Source organism: Lithobates pipiens, unplaced genomic scaffold (genome assembly GCF_037356315.1).
Source record: "Lithobates pipiens isolate NorthernLeopardFrog02 unplaced genomic scaffold, aLitPip1_a1.2 Scaffold_13, whole genome shotgun sequence".
Lineage (NCBI taxonomy): Eukaryota > Metazoa > Chordata > Amphibia > Anura > Ranidae > Lithobates > Lithobates pipiens.
In genome coordinates this window covers 279,334,806-279,352,699 of record NW_027507718.1, presented here as the reverse complement: position 1 = coordinate 279,352,699, position 17,894 = coordinate 279,334,806, and the positions used below count along the sequence as shown (strand labels likewise).

Genomic DNA, 17,894 nt, shown 5'->3' with positions numbered 1-17,894 from the left:
CACCTTGAGTTCCTCTGTGCAAGGAAAGCATGAAAGCACTTACCAAATTTTTTTTTTGGTATTTTCTGTTGTGCGGAGTATTGATATAATGTGCTGGAAGCTTCTTGGTTTGCAGCTCACTATCATAACTTCACTTGCACATGGTTTCATTGTCACCATGGTCTTATCTGACTATCTATCTTCAACGCACCCCATTTAAATACTATATCGTTCATGGATATTATTTTTATTGGACATAGATCTGTTGAATATTACCACCATGCTCACTTGCAGACACCATGAAGACTGGTGATCTGTGTTCTGGGGACCCTGTGTGTGTGCCCTACTGGTGCGCGGCCTTAGATTACCTCAGCTCCCGTGAGAGGCATATCTTTCTGGTCCTGGCTCCATACTCCCCTCACACCAATGTACTTTATCTCATGTAAGTACCCAGGATTGACAACATTGCCTGTTCCTGTTACTCCTAGTGCTATATTAGACTAATTATATTCTATACTTTGTAGATACTTTTGAGCATCCGTCCCTGAGGAAGTGTGCTATACATAAAACGCGTTGGAAATTTAGGCTGCAGTCATATGCCTGCCAATAGGAATCTATCTAGACCCACTATCTACAACCAATGATATTTACAATGTATACATATCTTTTATAACATTGCAATGTGCCACTCAGGTGACGTGTCAGTATAAGTATGTATAAATTTACAACAAACATTTACTTATCAATTAATTTTATATCCTATACCGTGAAGCCAATATCTATGCAATCATGATATAATTTTTTTTATGTCTATGCCCTAAATGCATGCGTGTATATAAATGAAATTATCAGTTTTTACCTGTCTGTTCATAATTGTAATGTATGTATACATCCATCTATGCCAATTAAATGCTTTTACAACCAATACCTCCACTAGTCAATCTAAAGTCCCAATCTCCCTTTTCTTGTGTATTTAACTAAAGGTTGTAAAAACAAGTCAACGTATTTTCCTATACGTGCAGTTAGTGTAAATTTCAAACCTTTATTGACATACAGAAATGAATGCGAAAATTACGTATCAAGCGGCATTTTCTCTCCAAACCTGGTGAAAGAGAGGTTAATGTGATGAAAGAAGGGGAGGTAACACACACGGGATTGAGGAATGCATCCTTGCTTAACCCCAGGGGCGTAACTATAGGGGGTGCAGCAGTCGTGACCGCCACCGGGCCCTGTGATGCAGGGGGCCCATGCAGCCCCCTCTACATATGGCCGGCAGCAGCATAGGCAGCTAGGGGTACCAGTGCACCATGCACATGGGTGGCTGGAGGTGGAGGGTGACTAGCAGAGCTCCATGCTTGACTATCGCACTGGCTGCTCTTTAGTTGTGCATTCCCCGCATGACCTGTGTCCTCAGCCGGCTCCTCAGAGTACCCCACTCCTGCTCCATGCATTGCCGCTCAGTCCGATGTCTTTTCTCCCCAGCCAGAGTCCCGCCCCCCCCCCCAGTCCTGCCCACACTGCACTGCATACTTCTCCCGGGTAAACAAACTTTAAGCACACAGATGCAGTGCAGCCCTATGAGAGCCGGCTCCCCGGAGGACACTGCAGGCTTGTCTGCCAGCCCCCCTCCACCCCCGTCATACACAGATGATGAAAGGTCTTTCTGGGAGATATGCTGATCGTCCGTCCAGCACACTGGTGTTATGGTTTTCGAATGGTGAGTCTGACTTAGTGGAAGGGGACCTCTTACTGCTCTGGTTCTGGTCTCACTGGAATGGGAACAGGGAGACCGGAGCGCAGCGGGGTAGGAGAGTCCAGCCAGGTGCAGCAGCAGGTGCTGGGTAGATGAGGATCCTCTGGAGCAGGAACTCTCTGTAGCAGGGAAGCAGCTAGGAGAAGACTGCAGACCGTGGAATCAGGATGGATGGATCTTCTGGATGCGAAGGTAGCAGACACAGAAGTAAGCAGGAGTCAGCAGAGGTATCAGGTACAAGCAGAGGTTCAGGTATCAGGTACAAGCAGAGGTTCGGCAACAGGAAAACAGTCCAAGAAGGGTCAAACAAGCCGGGGTCGGAGCAGGAGAGGTCAACAAGGTCAGACGGAGCCGGGTCAGGTATCAGATAGGTAGCAGGCAGATAAGCAGGTTACTTCAGGCACAAGCTGCAGACGAACAGCACAGAACATCTGCAGCTGTTCCTTTAAAAAGGGCCACTGGCGCCAATAGCGCTAACGCACACACGTGCGTGCGTGTGCCGCGCGCACATCCGAACGACGTGCACCCGCTCGCGTCTGGAGACGCGCGTGCCCATGACGACTTGCGGCACGAATGCGCGTGCGCGAACGGAGACCCGATCGTGCAGAACGGACGAATTCCTGACAACTGGATTGAGCCCAGGCCAACATGGATGAGTGCGCGGCCTACAGCTTGGTCATGGTGAGTGAGAGGATCCCATCCCCCACACACCATTACATACCCCCTCCATCTCCCCATCTCCCCTTCTCATGTGGGAACAGGGACCCCCACCTCCCCTGGGGACAGGGACCCAATCTCACCTGGGGGGCAGTAACTTCATCTGCCCTGGAGAAAAAGACCTCATCTCTTCTGGCGACGGGGACCCCATCCTGCCTAGGGACAATGGGGCACCTAAAAATAAAAAAATAAAATAAAAAAAACTACTGATACCAGTGGTGGAACTACAGGGCTCACAAAGGTCATACCTGTGACCATGCCCTGGAGTTCCACCGCCAGACTCGGAGGGAAGGGCCCTGGCTGGGGTTCAGGGGGGCCCTTCATGGTTTCTTGCATCGGGGCCCTGAAGGTTCTAGTTACGCCACTGCTTAACCCCAGTGATAATCCAGGGCCCAATCTGGAGGTTTTTGGAAAACCTGGTCCTGAAGGATTTAGATAGAAGTCAGTTACGTTTTGGATCAGATGTGGTTATAAAATCTGGGATACAATCCTTACGCGATCAAAAACAATTTATAATCAGGCCAGCTGACACGGAAGGGGGGGGGGTTGTTCTCCTCAAAAAAGAAGACTACTTAGCAGAAATTGATAATTTACTATCTGATAGGAACACATATGAAGTCCTCAAAAAAGATGGTTTTTAGAAGGAACTGAATAAGATCCTTGAGACAGGATTTGCTAAAAGGATTCTAGACAAAAAGGATAGAGAATATCTGGTACCTTTGGCACCTAGAACCCCAATCATTTATTACCTCCCCAAAATACATAAATATCAGACTAAACCCCCAAGCAGGCCAATAGTTAGTGCCATTGATTAACTAACTGCACGTATAGGAAAATACATTGACTTCTTTTACACACCGGCTTATTTGAGGGACACTTCTCATATGATTATTAATGTGTCCAAAATGAGGTTGGAGCAGGGCTATCTTTAATATTGATTGGACCCTGGGCAAAAATTTTCTTTGGGCCCCCTCATTCAATTTCACTCTCCATCTGCTCTGAAACATGCAATAAATAGCAGCTATAGCTATACAGTTTACTGTATCAGATCAGGCGGCAATTGCGATTTGTTGCCAGCAGTTACAGCATATCATTACTGCTTATTGACTGGTTGCTAGAGGTTACAACACACATTACGGCTCACTGTTTAGTTGCTAGAGGTTACAGCAAATGATTTCTGCTTGTTAAAGTGGTGTTTCAGCCGTAAAAAAATTTTTTAAAAGTCAGCAGCTGAAACAAAAGTAGCTGCTGACTATTGATAAGGAGACTTACCTTTCCAGGGCGCCCGCGATGTCGGCCGCCGAGGCTGACGTGTCCCTCGGCTCTTGGATCCAGCGCTGTCATCCTCACTGAGGGAAACAGGCAGTGGAGCCTTGCGGCTTCACTGCCCGTTTCCTACTGCGCATGCGCGAGTCGCGCTGTGCTCTGTGAATGGGACACGCTGTGTTAGGGAACACACAGTTCCCAGAACACAGAGCGCCCCATTACCCAGAATACAACGCGGAGGAGGGGAGAAGACGAAGATCACGAGGAGCAGGAAGAAGGCAGATTAGGAAGACTGCCTAGTAACAGGGATTTCTGGCCAGGTAAAAAAAAATGTTTTTTCAAATGTTTTTTTTTATTTTTTTTTAAGAATATTAATGCTTTTTTTTTTTTTTAGGGTAGCCCTCCACTTTAATTGGTTGCTTGAGGTTACTGTACAGTATTACTGCTCACTGATTGGTTGCTAGAGGTTACAGCACATCATCTCCTCACTGCACTGTCATATACATATGAATGCCGCCTTTATTTACATATCAATGCCTGGCCGCAGCTATTTACTTATGAATGCTACCGCTATTTACATATGAATGTCGGTTATTTACATGTAAACACAGGGTCTGCAGGTGAGTCAACTGTACACAACAATAAGGCAGAGCTGGGCAGAATTAGTACCAGCACTTCAGACTAAGATATTGGGACACAGCACAGGACTAAAACTTCAAAGGACAAGGGAATTTAAACTGGGATAGTTGGCAAGTATGAGGCAGCTGCTTTGGGCCCCACAACAATAATAGGGCCCAGGGCAGCTGCCCCTTTTGCCCTGCCTTAAAGACGGCCCTGGGTTGGAGGATGAGGCACTGCTTGTGACGGCAGATGTATCATCTCTCTACACTATCATACCCTATTCAAATGGATATGAGGCAGCCAAATATTTTTTGGAGAGAGATGGAAAGATTCCCCCCATTCAGAAAGAATTCATACTGAAATAATTAAATTTGTATTTGTATTTTTTCTGTGGAGGTGAATTTTACTGACAGCATACTACTGTAGCCATGGGAGCAAAATTTGCTTCCAGTCTCGCCACTTTAATCATGGCATTGTGGGTAGAACATGTATTGCACCTGAATAGGAATGAAAATTTCAATTTTTGGTGTCACTTTATAGGTGATGCCTTCTTTATTTGGAAGGGGGACATTGACTCCTTAAAACAATTTATGTCAGAATTTTAATTTGAACATATGGGGTATCAAGTTTACCTATGAATATAATCATTCTATCATAGCTATTAATATTTAAGACCTTATGATATTCAGGGAAGGTGATCAGTTTTCACTAGGACCCATTTTAAAAGTATTGACCAAAATGGTTTTATACCTCATAGCTGTCACCATTCCACATGGCTTAAGGCAATCTCCAAGGGACAGTTTTGACAAATTTGAAGAAACTGTTAAAAAAAAAGAGGACTTATTGATGCAGGCTGGGCTATTGAAAGATATATTTCTCCAAAAGGGATACTCCCATGAAAGTTTAGAACAGGAGATTAATGTGTCCAATCTTGACCATCAGACTCTTCTTGACCCTCATGTTAAACCTGATAGGACTAATAATCACTTTGAATAGGAATTTTTGACTACTTTTTCAACCCATCATCATTAGATCAATAGGCTCCTAAAGAAACATTAGAAAATCCTAAAGGGAGATAAAGTACTGGGCTCTATTCTCCTGGATCAACCTAAAGGGATTTTTCGAAAATCTAAAATTTTGAGAAATGTTCTAGCCCCCAATATTGTAGATCTGCCTTTAAAGCTCAAGATGTTTGGGAATCTAACTGTTTTTTTTCCGGTGAAGGAGGTGCAAGATATGCAGAAATTGCAAAACTATATGCAGAAAGTCCTTTAGTTCCACTACCACTCAAGAATACAAAATCAAGGATTTCATCACATGTAACACCAAAGGGGTCATCTATCTCCTAAAATGTACGAGTGAATACCAATATGTTGGCAGGACCACCAGGGCATTAACACTGCGTATTGGTGAACATCTAACCAATATACGAAAAGGCTTTGATAAGCATAGTTTATCAAAACGCATTGCTTATTGCCATAGAAAAATCCCTCATCTCTAGAGGTGACTGGAATTGAAAAGTACACTCCACATTGATGTGGAAGTACTGTAATCTCAGAAGGGAGATATCCAGGCGTGAGACCCGCTGGATATTTGACCTCTATAATTCCCACCCTCATGGCCAAAATGTGGAGTGGGACATGAATTTCTTTATAATAATAGTTACATATCCCACCTATAAACTTGTGATCTGTAAAGAGTTTAAATTAATTTAGTTTATTGTGCATAGTCAAATGTACTGATATATTTTTCAAAGTTATGTTTTTCCAACTGTATTATATTAATTTATGAATTTTCTGTTTTTTTTTATTTTTTATTCACGTAATTTCCTAAATATTCATAATGTATATGAGATGGATATGGCAGTTATGAGTTGTGTGAATATATACGTCTCTTTAGATAGTAATAACCATGTGACTGAATATTTAATTTAATCCAATTAATTAATACGTTTTTAATTTATATACTTTTTTATATCATTCATTTTATTTTTTAAAAAAAATTAAATTTTTTTTAAACTTGCATATTTGAAAGTGATTCTCTTATTAGGGAAATCAATTTCCACATGTTGGGGATTCCAAAATTCATAGCTCCATACTGACATGTGGTGTGACCCCAATCAACATGGTTATGCAATCCACTTCTGGTGTCCCGGTTGCTTTAAAGATCAGTGCATGATGTCCTAGCTCTATCCACCATTCCCAGATGTAGCCTGTTAAGGGGAAACATATTGGAAGGAGATGGGAGCTGTGACATGATTAGCATCCATATTTGTTGGCGACTTTCATGCTGGATCACCCTCTCTCTACTGCTTATTTTTATCTTCTCTGTTCTAAGTGCATATTTTAGCTCAATAAATCCCCATGTTTTTGCATACTATGCGATGAGCCTTTTTTCTGTGTTGCCAATCCTATACACACACCTGATGGAATTGCAGAGGTTATCCTGAGCGAGGCAAGCTGTGCTGGGACGCTGTGCAGTAAACTTTCAGTGTGGATACAGAGACTGGAGTATGAGGTGTGGGGACACAGAGCCGCGGACTGTCGGATCTATACATCTCGAAGGTCGGGAGATACACAGAGAATGTGGCTAGGCATTGGCCATTTAATTACTTAATGTGAGCGATGATTTCTTATAATTTTGAGATCATCAGGATTTAGTAAGAGACCAATTTAATCTTCATATGAATTGATATATTATGTTATCACTGAGAACAGTATATAGCACATTCAGTTGGTGGAATACCATTGAAACAATTTTGGATACACATGGACACTTGTTTTATAGAATGTTTTTATTAATATTTTATTATTATTTTTTCAAATAAGAATCACATGTTGAGACACTGTGTTTGAAATAATTCTTTGACAAGTGTTTTTTTTCTTTATTTTAGAGACCTTTTATATTTTCACGTGTTTTTCTTCATTTATTGGCTTCATATCTTGGGAGTTTTTCTATGTCTTCCCAGGATGTTGGTTCAAGTATGCTGTATGTGTTTTGACAGTGTATGACAGCTTGCAGGGTGGTATCCCCTTTGTGGTCCGAGTGGATCTTCTGACTTCAGGCAGTTCAGCAGGATCTGGTGGAGAACTTGGTTGAGGCATTGTGATTTCCACCTCTTGTTCTGACTCCTGATTTTCTTGTTGTGCTTTGTGCCTTTGTACATCTTAAGAGCTTTGTCATCACTGTGCGTATTTTCCTTCCTTCTGTCATAGTCATCAATTTATTTACCTTTGACATATTTCAATGTATGCTCCTGCTTGGGTCTGGTTTCCAAAGCGTTAATAAGAGCAGTATAAGTCTCTGAAAGGCTGCAGAGGAGAAGGGCAACAGTATGGTTATCTTTGATATCCTCTCTGATGGCATGCAGCTGCTCTATGATCTCTAGCATAGCATTCACATGGTCACACATTTGCTGGCCTTTTGCTAGTCTCATCTTATATAGATTTCTTAGGAGAAGTAGCTTGCTGTTTAGACTTGAATGCTCATACAGTTTCTGTAATGAAGTCAACTTACCTTTGGCTGTTTTCTCTGTTCTCATGTGGATAAGCTGGTCATCTTCCACTAATAAGCTTATGGTTGCTTTTGCCTGCCTCCGTCTCTCTGTTTGTGGGTCTGTCTGTATTCAGCACTTGCCACAAGTCACCCTTGCTAAGAAGCATTTCTAGTTTAAACTTCCACAGCTGGTAATTGGCATTGTTCAGCTTTGCTATTGCAAACTTCACATATGAACCACTTGCCATCTTTCATCAGCTTGTATACAGTACTCACAGATTTGCAGTATTTTTTCCAGTGTGCCTGGGTGCCTGCTGGGTGCTTGCTGGGTGCCTTCTGGGTGTGATGGGCCCATAACCTGTTGTGCAGAGTATTGATATAATGTGCTGGAAGCTTCTTGGATGCAGAGAATACTTTGCTTTCATGGGGGATATTAGATTATGTCTTACAGCATGAGAAACAGGAATATGAAGTAAAGTATAGAGAACAGTGAGGAAAGCAAAACACTTCCTTTAATTACATTACCATAGATACACACTATAATACTACAGTGCCACCTGTTGCATAGATAGGTATAATGCATTATATATAGTTCACAGCTTATAAAGCAACTTTCCCGTTGTACGTTCAACATTTTCTTCCTGGAATTTAGCCTTATATTATTACTACTGCCCATTAAGGTATTCTTCAATCCCAACTCTGGGAACTGTACAAAACCTACCCCTGCAGTGATTGCACCCCCAGCACTGCAAGGGTTAAATGTATATTATGTGTAGGGGTCATAGAAACAGGTAATATTGCCTACCCCATCCCCCACTCTGGCAGGCTCATAAAATTGCCTCTTTTCTCCAAAGATCTGGTCTATGGGCTGCCCCCCAGCATCTCCATGCACAGTGAAGTGCTATCAGCATTGTACATTGTAGCTGTAGGAGGCAGGAGTCCATCGTAGCTGTAAGAGGCAGGAGTCCAAAAGTGCCTTAGAGAGGAGGCCTTGTGGGATCACTTGGGGGACCCTGCTGGAGCGAGGAGACTTGTAGACATAACCAGCACTTAACCCTCACAATGCACAGAGCCCCACTGCAAGGGGTCAGGACTTGGGTTTTAAAATATTACTGTTCTTGTGGGCCTGACAAAAAGTTTTAGAACTATGCCAAACGTTTGTTTCCAAATCTCCAGAAGTTCTACAGTGACCATACCTGTGCATGGCCAAGTCGGTTTAAAGAATATTTAAACCCAAAACCAAAAAGTATTTTGCAGATTACTAGTGCTTGATGAGGCAGCTGCATTTATTTTATTTTTTGCAAGCTTCTTTTGCTTTATTTTTACCTGGTAATCCTGCAAAGAACACATGCCTGTCCCTGGTTGGCTTTGTTGCACCTCCACTGTATGAATAGAAGGAGCCATGGTTGTCACCCTATGCTGTTCTCCCGATATGAACTTCAAACATTTCCATATCTCTGCATATCTCTGTATATCTCTGTAATTGCATTGCATAGAGGGCAGGGCAATTTGTAGTTTACAGCAGATAACAAGGAAGGAAGATAATCTTCTGTGCAGTACACAGGAAGTGACAAAGGCACTGTATTTCTGGCAAGATCGGCGAGTATTTTCTGTATTTGCTGAAACTGTTCATAGTGTAAAGAAAAAAAAATGAAAGGAATGCCATCACATCTATATGCTGCAACAATATTGCATTTGTGTTCTTGGGTTTAGTTATCCTTTAAGGTCCACCTGCCCAGACACCAGACACAGAAGCCAGACTGTAGAATATATGGACTTTTTGTCACAGTTTGAAAACCAAAAATTGGCCAAGATCCCACCTATTGGTCTCTTCATGGTATTTTCTGCTCCATTATTGGGGACTATTGGTGCTAGGCCCTCCTATTGATTACCAAATACATACACATTCTAGACCTGTAAATTCTTTCAGCTAAATTTTACATTAAAAACACCAAGTGGAGGGCTGTCTAAAAAAACCTCTATATGTATTTCCATGGACAAAAAATAAATAAATTTTTCTTCACTTACTCCTCATTTAAACAATAATACTATAACATTGTTTTGTGAAGACTCAGTAAGAAGAATCATTCTGTAGCTCATCCCTGTAAACCCCTTTTTGTCCATCTCATTCATTGTCACATAAAAGCCCACATTCTATCATGAATAATCATTTTAGCTTCCATTTAACATTTTACTCAAAGCCTGCAATTCAATATAATTAGCTTCTTCACATTCTTTGATTTCAATGCCATCCAGGCAGTGGTGTCAGACGCAGGCACTTTTTCTACTCTCAAAAGAGAAAAGGCAGTTTAAACGGATGGGAGAAGCCTGAGCCGTCCCTGTGATGTGGTTGAAATTAGCAGCTTGTTTGCTTTAGGAAGGACCTGTGCAGGCTGCTGATCAATGTGCTCTGCAGACAAATACAATGTGGATGTACATCAAACCAGATCAAGGTGTCTGTGTATTGTCCTTGCTTAAATATAAATATTCTGCAGACTTTGAAGCAGCGGTCATAATTTAATCCTCCTCAAGCACGGAAATAAGTCAATTATTTCCCATCTTAAATTAAATAGTATTTAGGCACCGTATTAAAGTATCTGCTCATTAGTGTATTACTGATTATGAACAAAGTGAATAATATTTGGTTTCTGCCTATATCCTTCATAATGCATGGAGTTCATCAATGACTTACTGTGCAATCCATAATGATATGGAAGCAAGCTTTAAAGAAGACAGGCAGATATAAGGAAAACAGCAATAAAAGCCATTGTGAATTTATTAAAAAATAATGAAATGTGTTTTAAATGCAGCTAAGGTTACATGATGATGCTATAACATGTATAAATATATCGTAGTAATTTGTTGTGCCTGTTATACTTTTTTATATCTCTCTCTCTCTCTCTCTCTCTCTCTCTATATATATATATATATATATATATATATATATATATATATATATTCCTGATGTTGTAAAGTATGGCAATATATTTTTCATATCTAGTATAGACTCTGTTGTTGAGGTACCTTTTTAGATTTCTGGGTTCTATACACGTACTATGGCCAATCAGTAAAGTCTCACTCTCTCTCCTTGATATTATTTTGAGAATCTGAACTGTTACAATGTAATTCTCTCTCTCTTTCTTTTAACCGGTATTATTAACCCTTTTCTCACCAGGCCTCAAATTACTTAAAACCCGCAGCTGTTCCTCTCCACAGAAATCTTTAGTAAAGAGAAACTAGAGTATTCTCGGCTTGATTTTTTATTTTACATTAGGCCAAATAAAACAGGTGTGTAGGCAGGTGCAGTCTGCTTTCTCTACTGCAAGTGGTACTATCCACAGCGGCACTGTAATTGGGGAGGAAGTCAGGAGGAACATGGTTCTTCTATGATTTCCTGGGTCACTGGGGGAAGCGATCCAACTGGATGCTGCCACCCCATGTGACCCTGGTGACCATCTTGGGTCAAGTAGGGCCTTTCTATAGGCCCTGGCTCCCAGGTTTGGTGCGCTTTTGGTGAATTGGTAGAGTAGACTGCCAGGGACAGTGCTAGCACTAAGGAAAGGTTCCTTAGGAGGGAGAGAGTAGGGTTACATCTCTTCACCGATTGGGTTCTAGACGTTCTGCTCCTTCTTGTCAGTCCGGCCAGAATCTGCTTCTTCACATTGTTGGAAACTGTGAGTGCACCCGGCTGGGTAACTTGCCCACCAGGTTTATTGTGACCTGTTGCTGCATTACTTCAATACAAATTTTACCTTGCACCTGACTGTGTGAATTATTGCTACTGGTGGAGTGGGGACACCCCAAGGTAGGTGTGAACAGTCTCCGGGTATCTGGGCTGTTGCCACTGTTTTTGCACAGGTGGACTTGCTTTGCATGATGTTTTCCTATGTTTTTCAATGATGGGTGGACGCTGTGCAGCCTTTGCTCTGAGGGTTTTCCGTTACAGTTTTCCCCGTGCTTTTCTACACACACTCAGACCACTTTCTCTGTTTGACGGTTGGGTATCCAATCAGCTCTGTGGTACTCAGCGGTTGTCATGGTGATCGCTGAGGAGGCGTTTCCACTATGTCCGATCCAATTAGATGACACACTCACGCGTCTTTTCAGCAGAGCGAGTTATATACTCGCCCTGCCCTCAGTCGCGGTGAGATGACGTCATTGCATTATCTCACGCGATGACGCCTTTTCATTGACTCCACCAAACATCGTCGATGGCAGTTGAATTGACAACTGCGCGCGCGCGGCGTCTTTTTAAAGTCCGCAGGTGGTTCATCGGCCACTGTGGACTTTGTCTCTCAGGACTAATAATATCCCAGCTATTTGTACACATATATCCATTTTGACGCATCGGCCACTGTGGACTCTGTCTCTCAGGACTAATAATATCCCAGCTACTTGTACATATATATGCCCATTTTAGTTAAGCAAAAAATATTTCTTCGCTGCTATTTTTTCTAGTCCATTTATATAATTATTATGGTCACTCATCTCTAGAACCAATGCTCTTTGGTTATTAAAAATAATCATTTCCCCATATATATCAATATGTTTGCCATTTAGCTACATATTGGCAAATGATTTTAATATTTACTATTTTTGAACAATCACCATATTTTTGATAAGGATCCACAATATTTCCTTTTCATTATTATTTTTTTTTTTGAAGATTTATATATACTTTTTTACTATATCAGGTTTTTTTCCTATTCACTAGGGTCTCTCTTCGTGGGGACCCTTGTGAGGGCTGTTCGGGGCCCAGACGGGGTTCTTCGCTCTTTCGGTGAACAGGCAGCAACAAACTTGTTTCCCCATGGAATTTCGTTTTTTTTAAATATTCTCATGAAAATGTTTTACAATTTAATGTTGGTATGTAAGTCGGACATACTCATGTGCTACAATTTTGATGCCATCCTGAAAAGTTAATCTAAAACCACTATCCTTGCTCTTTTTCAGAGGAAGGGATAAATTGCCTCTGAGGAAGGGATATATTTCCCGAAACATGTGAGGCCAAAGGAAGAAAACTATGTTCACTGGAATCTGTAATAGCTCTTCATGAGTTTTATGTCTTGTTTTTTCATATAAATGTATTGTACAAATTGTTGACTTGTTTGTCATTACACATAAGATTTAAACAAAATAATTTTTCTATATAAATTATATTTTTTATATATATTTTTTTATTTTTTGTTTGCCCATTACGTCCCTTTGTACGGGGGGGGGGGGGGGAACTCGTGCCCTTTTTTAGGGTTCCTAATTACCAAATGTTTGGGATGTTGGCAACACCTTTTTGAGAATACTATATTTCTCTTTGTGGTTCACCATTTATACTCAAGGTAGGTGTGAACAGACCTAGCAACTAAGGCAGAGAAAACTTGTCATTGCAGTCGCTAAGAAGTCATTAGTGACCCAGCTTACCATACTCAAAAGGGTTTTTGATGCATCCCATTTTTAGATGACAGAGAACCTCGTTCAAATGTTACTAGCTGAGATTTTGTTTGGGAAAATAAGAGATCATCCATGTAAGGGACAAAGAATATTCCCTTTTCCCTTGGAAGGATTAAGCCTCAAACTATCGGTGTTTTGTGCAATATTCTCACGGCAAACCTTAGTAATCTCTGTGAGGATTTCCCAGAAAAACCCAGAAATTAGTCCCTTGGATTGACATTCTGCATTAATGCATCCCTTCTCAGCAGCTTCCTTAGTGAAAAAAATGGACTCTATCCTAAACATTTTGTTCCTGATCTGTTCAGTGGTTTTAGAATAAGGATCACCTGATATTTCCCCAAAAGTTTCAGCCGTGGAAAAATGTGGGAAAACAATCCCTGCCTTTGTTCAGAGGCAGGAACTTGACAAACTTTTTTTTGAAGTTCTAGGTCCTGAAGGAGGGAGGAAAGGCAGCTGCCTTTGCTTTGTCTCTTGGAAGGCAAGTGACTAAAATCTCTCTGAGGGAGGGGTGGAGAGTTCCAACAAGTATCCTGAATGGATGATGTTTAGGATGTATGGCTTTTTTTTTTCACTTGTTCCCATCAAGAAAGGAAGTCCCCCAACCTTCTTCCGACTGTTAAGCCTTGTACACACGGTCGGAGAATCCGTCGGAATGCGTCTTATCGGACCGTGTCGTCAGATAATCCGACTGTGTGTGGTATGCATCGGACTGAATCCGTCCGAATCTCCGTCGGACCCAATTTTCCAACCAACTGGTTTGATCGGACATACTCCGATCATGTGTAGAGAGTTTTGATCGGACCAAGTGCCACGCATGCTCAGATCAAATTCCTACATCAAAGCTATTGGCTACTAGTCCCATCGTAACGAAATTACGTCATCACGTTCTGAATGATCGGATTTTTCGACAACTTAGTCCGACTGTGTGTATGCAACAGTTTCGGACAAGATCCGAAGGGGCAAAATCCGACGGACAAAATCCGACGGATTTGGTTGGCAGAATGTCCGACCGTGTGTACAGGGGCTTGGAAGTGTGTCATTGCGATTTAGAGGAGTGTTCAGTGGTACTGAATAAGAGACCTAATTTTCCTGATGTATTCTGGCTGCGTAGCTTTTGTCCTCATTTTTGTCTCTCCTCCTATATTAAATCCCAGGGTTTGAAAAGGTTCCGTAGTTCTTGTTTTTTTTAAAATCTTTTTAGGACAATGTTTTTCTTGTCTGCTGACCTATCTTGCACTGTTTCTAACTCATTATCAAAGAAAAGATAAAGGGCATGCTGCATAACCTTGTTTTAGATGTATGGTCCCCTGTCTCTGGGTTTTTTAGCCATAAGTCTTATAATGCCGAATTGAGCAGTGACCTTGCCCATTATAAGTATTGACTCTGACAAAGCATCTGCAATGTACTTTGTTGCTTTAGACAGGGCTGAGAGCCACTCCAAATATTCAGGTTCCTTCCATTTACTTTTAATATGCTCTTTTAGTTCTTCATAAATATTGAAAGAGTGGGACTTCTTTCCCTGCTATCCCCTGTACATTTTATTATAGACTAATAGCTGCTTATCCTCCTGGCAAATTTTTGAAGTAGCAAGTTCTAGTTTTAGGAGTTCATTGGCTTCAGTGAAGGGCGGTAGGTATTTGTGTGCTTTATTGATACTTCATCCGCAGAAGACTCATCAACGTTTGCTTCACTAGAGGAATCCAGCACATCTTTGGAATCCTCTGACATAGTGCTACTGTCATGAATAGGCAAAGATACAAAGGGATTAGATGGATCTGCAGAGGATGAGGACATCTTTTTTCTCATAGAATCAATAAGTCCTTTAAAAAGACCCGTGGATTTCCTTGCCATAAATGTACCATTACATAGTTGGCACAATGGTTTGTTCCAGAATCTAATAGTTTGGTACTGGCAGGTCTTCATCTTTTACTCCTGGATTGATCAGGGTGGGGGTCAGCAGGATTCTTATTTGGCTTATTTTGAAAAACAGTATTGAGACAACCATCTTCCTACCAGTGCCAAAAGACAAACTGAGTACAATATCTCAAGAGGAGAGAGAGAGAATATCACATCCAAAAGGAGCACATAAAAAGCTACTAGACCCTGACCCTGGATATCCCCCAAAGGGTAAGGTACATAGAAAAAAGACCCATTCACTTATCTTGAAGCCACTGACAGGGAAGTCCATTGGAGCAGAGGTGACATCTTTGGGCCCTTGTGCAGCGTATTAGTACACGCGCCAAACAGTTTTCTTAGGATGAGTATGGCCCCTGAAGCTCTACCCCACACCCATATCCACCTCCTTTGGTGTCTGTGAGTCCCAAAACACTGTCAGTTGAGTAAAAGTGACATTGGCTGCAAGTTCACCTGCCCTGAAAGTCAGAACTGTGTTTCTGCCTACATGCCACTGCTGTCTTCTGCCACAAAGTTATTTCCCTGGTGAAATGTAAGCTGGGCTCTGTCCACAGGCCATGAATGGGCTGAGGCATCAGCACATTTTGCTTAGTTATGCTCAGAAGGGGGATGTATTGTTACTAGAATGGAGGAAGGATACCTCAGAGGAAAAAAAAATCCTCTAAAATAAAGATAAGGATGCTCTCCCTAGTAAAATACCCCTAACTACATGTTCCTGACATGAAGACTGCAAAAAAAAAGGTACTTTCTTCAAAGTTGCTGCTAGGCTGAAGAACTGAAGCAGGTATGTAGCTTACACTTTTTTTTATTTGATGTGAGTTTTGTGTTTGCTGTTTTCGGTGGGCGAAGCGACTCTTATAAATGCTATCCTGGAAGATGATTAGAGAAATAACATATTTTTAACAATTCCAGTGTCTAGTTTAACGTAACAACGTCATATTAAATGCACTCTAGGGAAGGTGTATATAATTGTAAGCACTTCCCAGGCACAAAGCAGTGTTAAGAACGTCTGATTGATTTAATCCTGCTGTGGAGTAATAGATTTGTAGCATGCCCATGTGCTTTTTACACATTAAAGCACGGATTACTCTGCTCCTGGTCTCAACATGCACTGCTATTTATTTTCCAATATGCCCAGATACCTACCAAATCACCCCTGCTTGTCCTTCTAGCCTTCCCATTTGCTCATGAAACTAACTATCACACCTAGAAGCAATTATTAAAATGAAAAAAAAAAAACAGGAAGGAGAGGGCCACAGTGTGCTAATGCAAGGTTAGGTCACCAGCTGCATAATACAGTATTTTGGAAGGTACTGGGACACTTAAGGTATATAGGTACTGTGCATAAGCTGCAGTTTATAGGATTTGCAAGATGAGAATTATACAATGTGGAATTTCTTTTTAAGGAAATGTTAACTTTATAAATGCAGAGGTTTTTTTTTTTTTTCATTTTAAAGAATTGGCATGGTCACTGTCAAGCATACCACCGATTTTATAAATCGGCCTCTTAGAATGAAATATTAAAAATCTTACTTTAGTGATTGTGTACACTGCCTCATATACTCCTTGAGCTCCTGATCTTTCTCATAGGATTCCAGCAAACTATGTGCTTCATCATGATGGTAACAGTAGATTTTATACACGTCTTCTAATGGGCATTTAATCTCAAGAAACAATTCACCTGTAAAAAGATAAATTAAAATAGGCATGGGGATATTAGATTAGGTACTGCTGTCAGTGTAATCATATCTATTGACAACATAAAGACAAGTCCAATTCATATTTAGAAACAATTTAGTCACGTTCATAATGTTAGTATGGCAGTTTTAATACATCTGTATCTGTTTATGGGTGGCTTCCCTGGTCGGGCCTGGTCACACAGGGCTCCTGCACACACTAGCTCTCGTGTCCCTCCTGGACCAGGGCTCTTTTCTCCCCCTTCTCCAGCACCAGGTCATTTTTGTACAGTTTTCAGTCACTTTGGTTGTCGTTCATATACACTCCTGTTTTCAGGCATGTCAGTGGCAAGTTGGCAAACCTTTGCCATGGCTGTCTACTCTCACTTCTGTTCATTCACCCCCCCACCAGTCCCCTTTCTTTTCCCCTCCAAGTGCATACATTAGTCTCACCACACGAAATAGACCTCATTGTCATCACACCCCCTTTTACACCAATTTTGCACATTTATTTGGCATAATCAGCTCCTACTCTCATTGTCACAGGTTCCCGGTCTGCCTGGGTTGCCGCCCGTGATGTGTGTCGCCATTGGACCAGCCCCCCCCCCCCCCCAGCTCCCGGCACTGATGCCTTTGGGTCTCCATGGTCCTTGACATTAGGCCTCCAGCTGCATATATACTTGTCAGTGATCTATTGCGGGGGGGTCTCCATTTTCATTCTCCTCCCCTCTATTGATACAAGATTATTTATCTAGTTGTTCATCTCCCATTTGCAGATACAGCACGTGCTTGCTCCTGATGAGCGGCACCAAGCCGCAAAACGTGTCGAGCTAACAACTGCTGTATACCAGTATACTACAGCATTATGTGACAGCAGGGACCAGTAAGGTCATAAGCCATGCAGATGTCACCTTGCAACATTTTTGTAAACCACTGTGATATATGGTGGACTTTGTAACATGCTACCCATTTTTAACCATGTTATTACCAGTTACCACTGTTTTAGGAATTGACGCCACGTTTGATGT

General features: G+C 41.6%; 1 protein-coding gene across 1 annotated transcript in view; it reads right to left on the bottom strand.

Moving 5' to 3' along the window:
* ARHGEF38 (Rho guanine nucleotide exchange factor 38) overlaps positions 1-17,894 on the bottom strand; it is a 178,682-nt gene that overhangs the window by 75,877 nt on the left and 84,911 nt on the right. Inside the window, exon 4 of the mRNA XM_077476667.1 lies at positions 16,724-16,871. Within this exon, the coding sequence (XP_077332793.1) occupies positions 16,724-16,871 (148 nt within the window). The remainder of the gene's footprint in view (positions 1-16,723; positions 16,872-17,894) is intronic.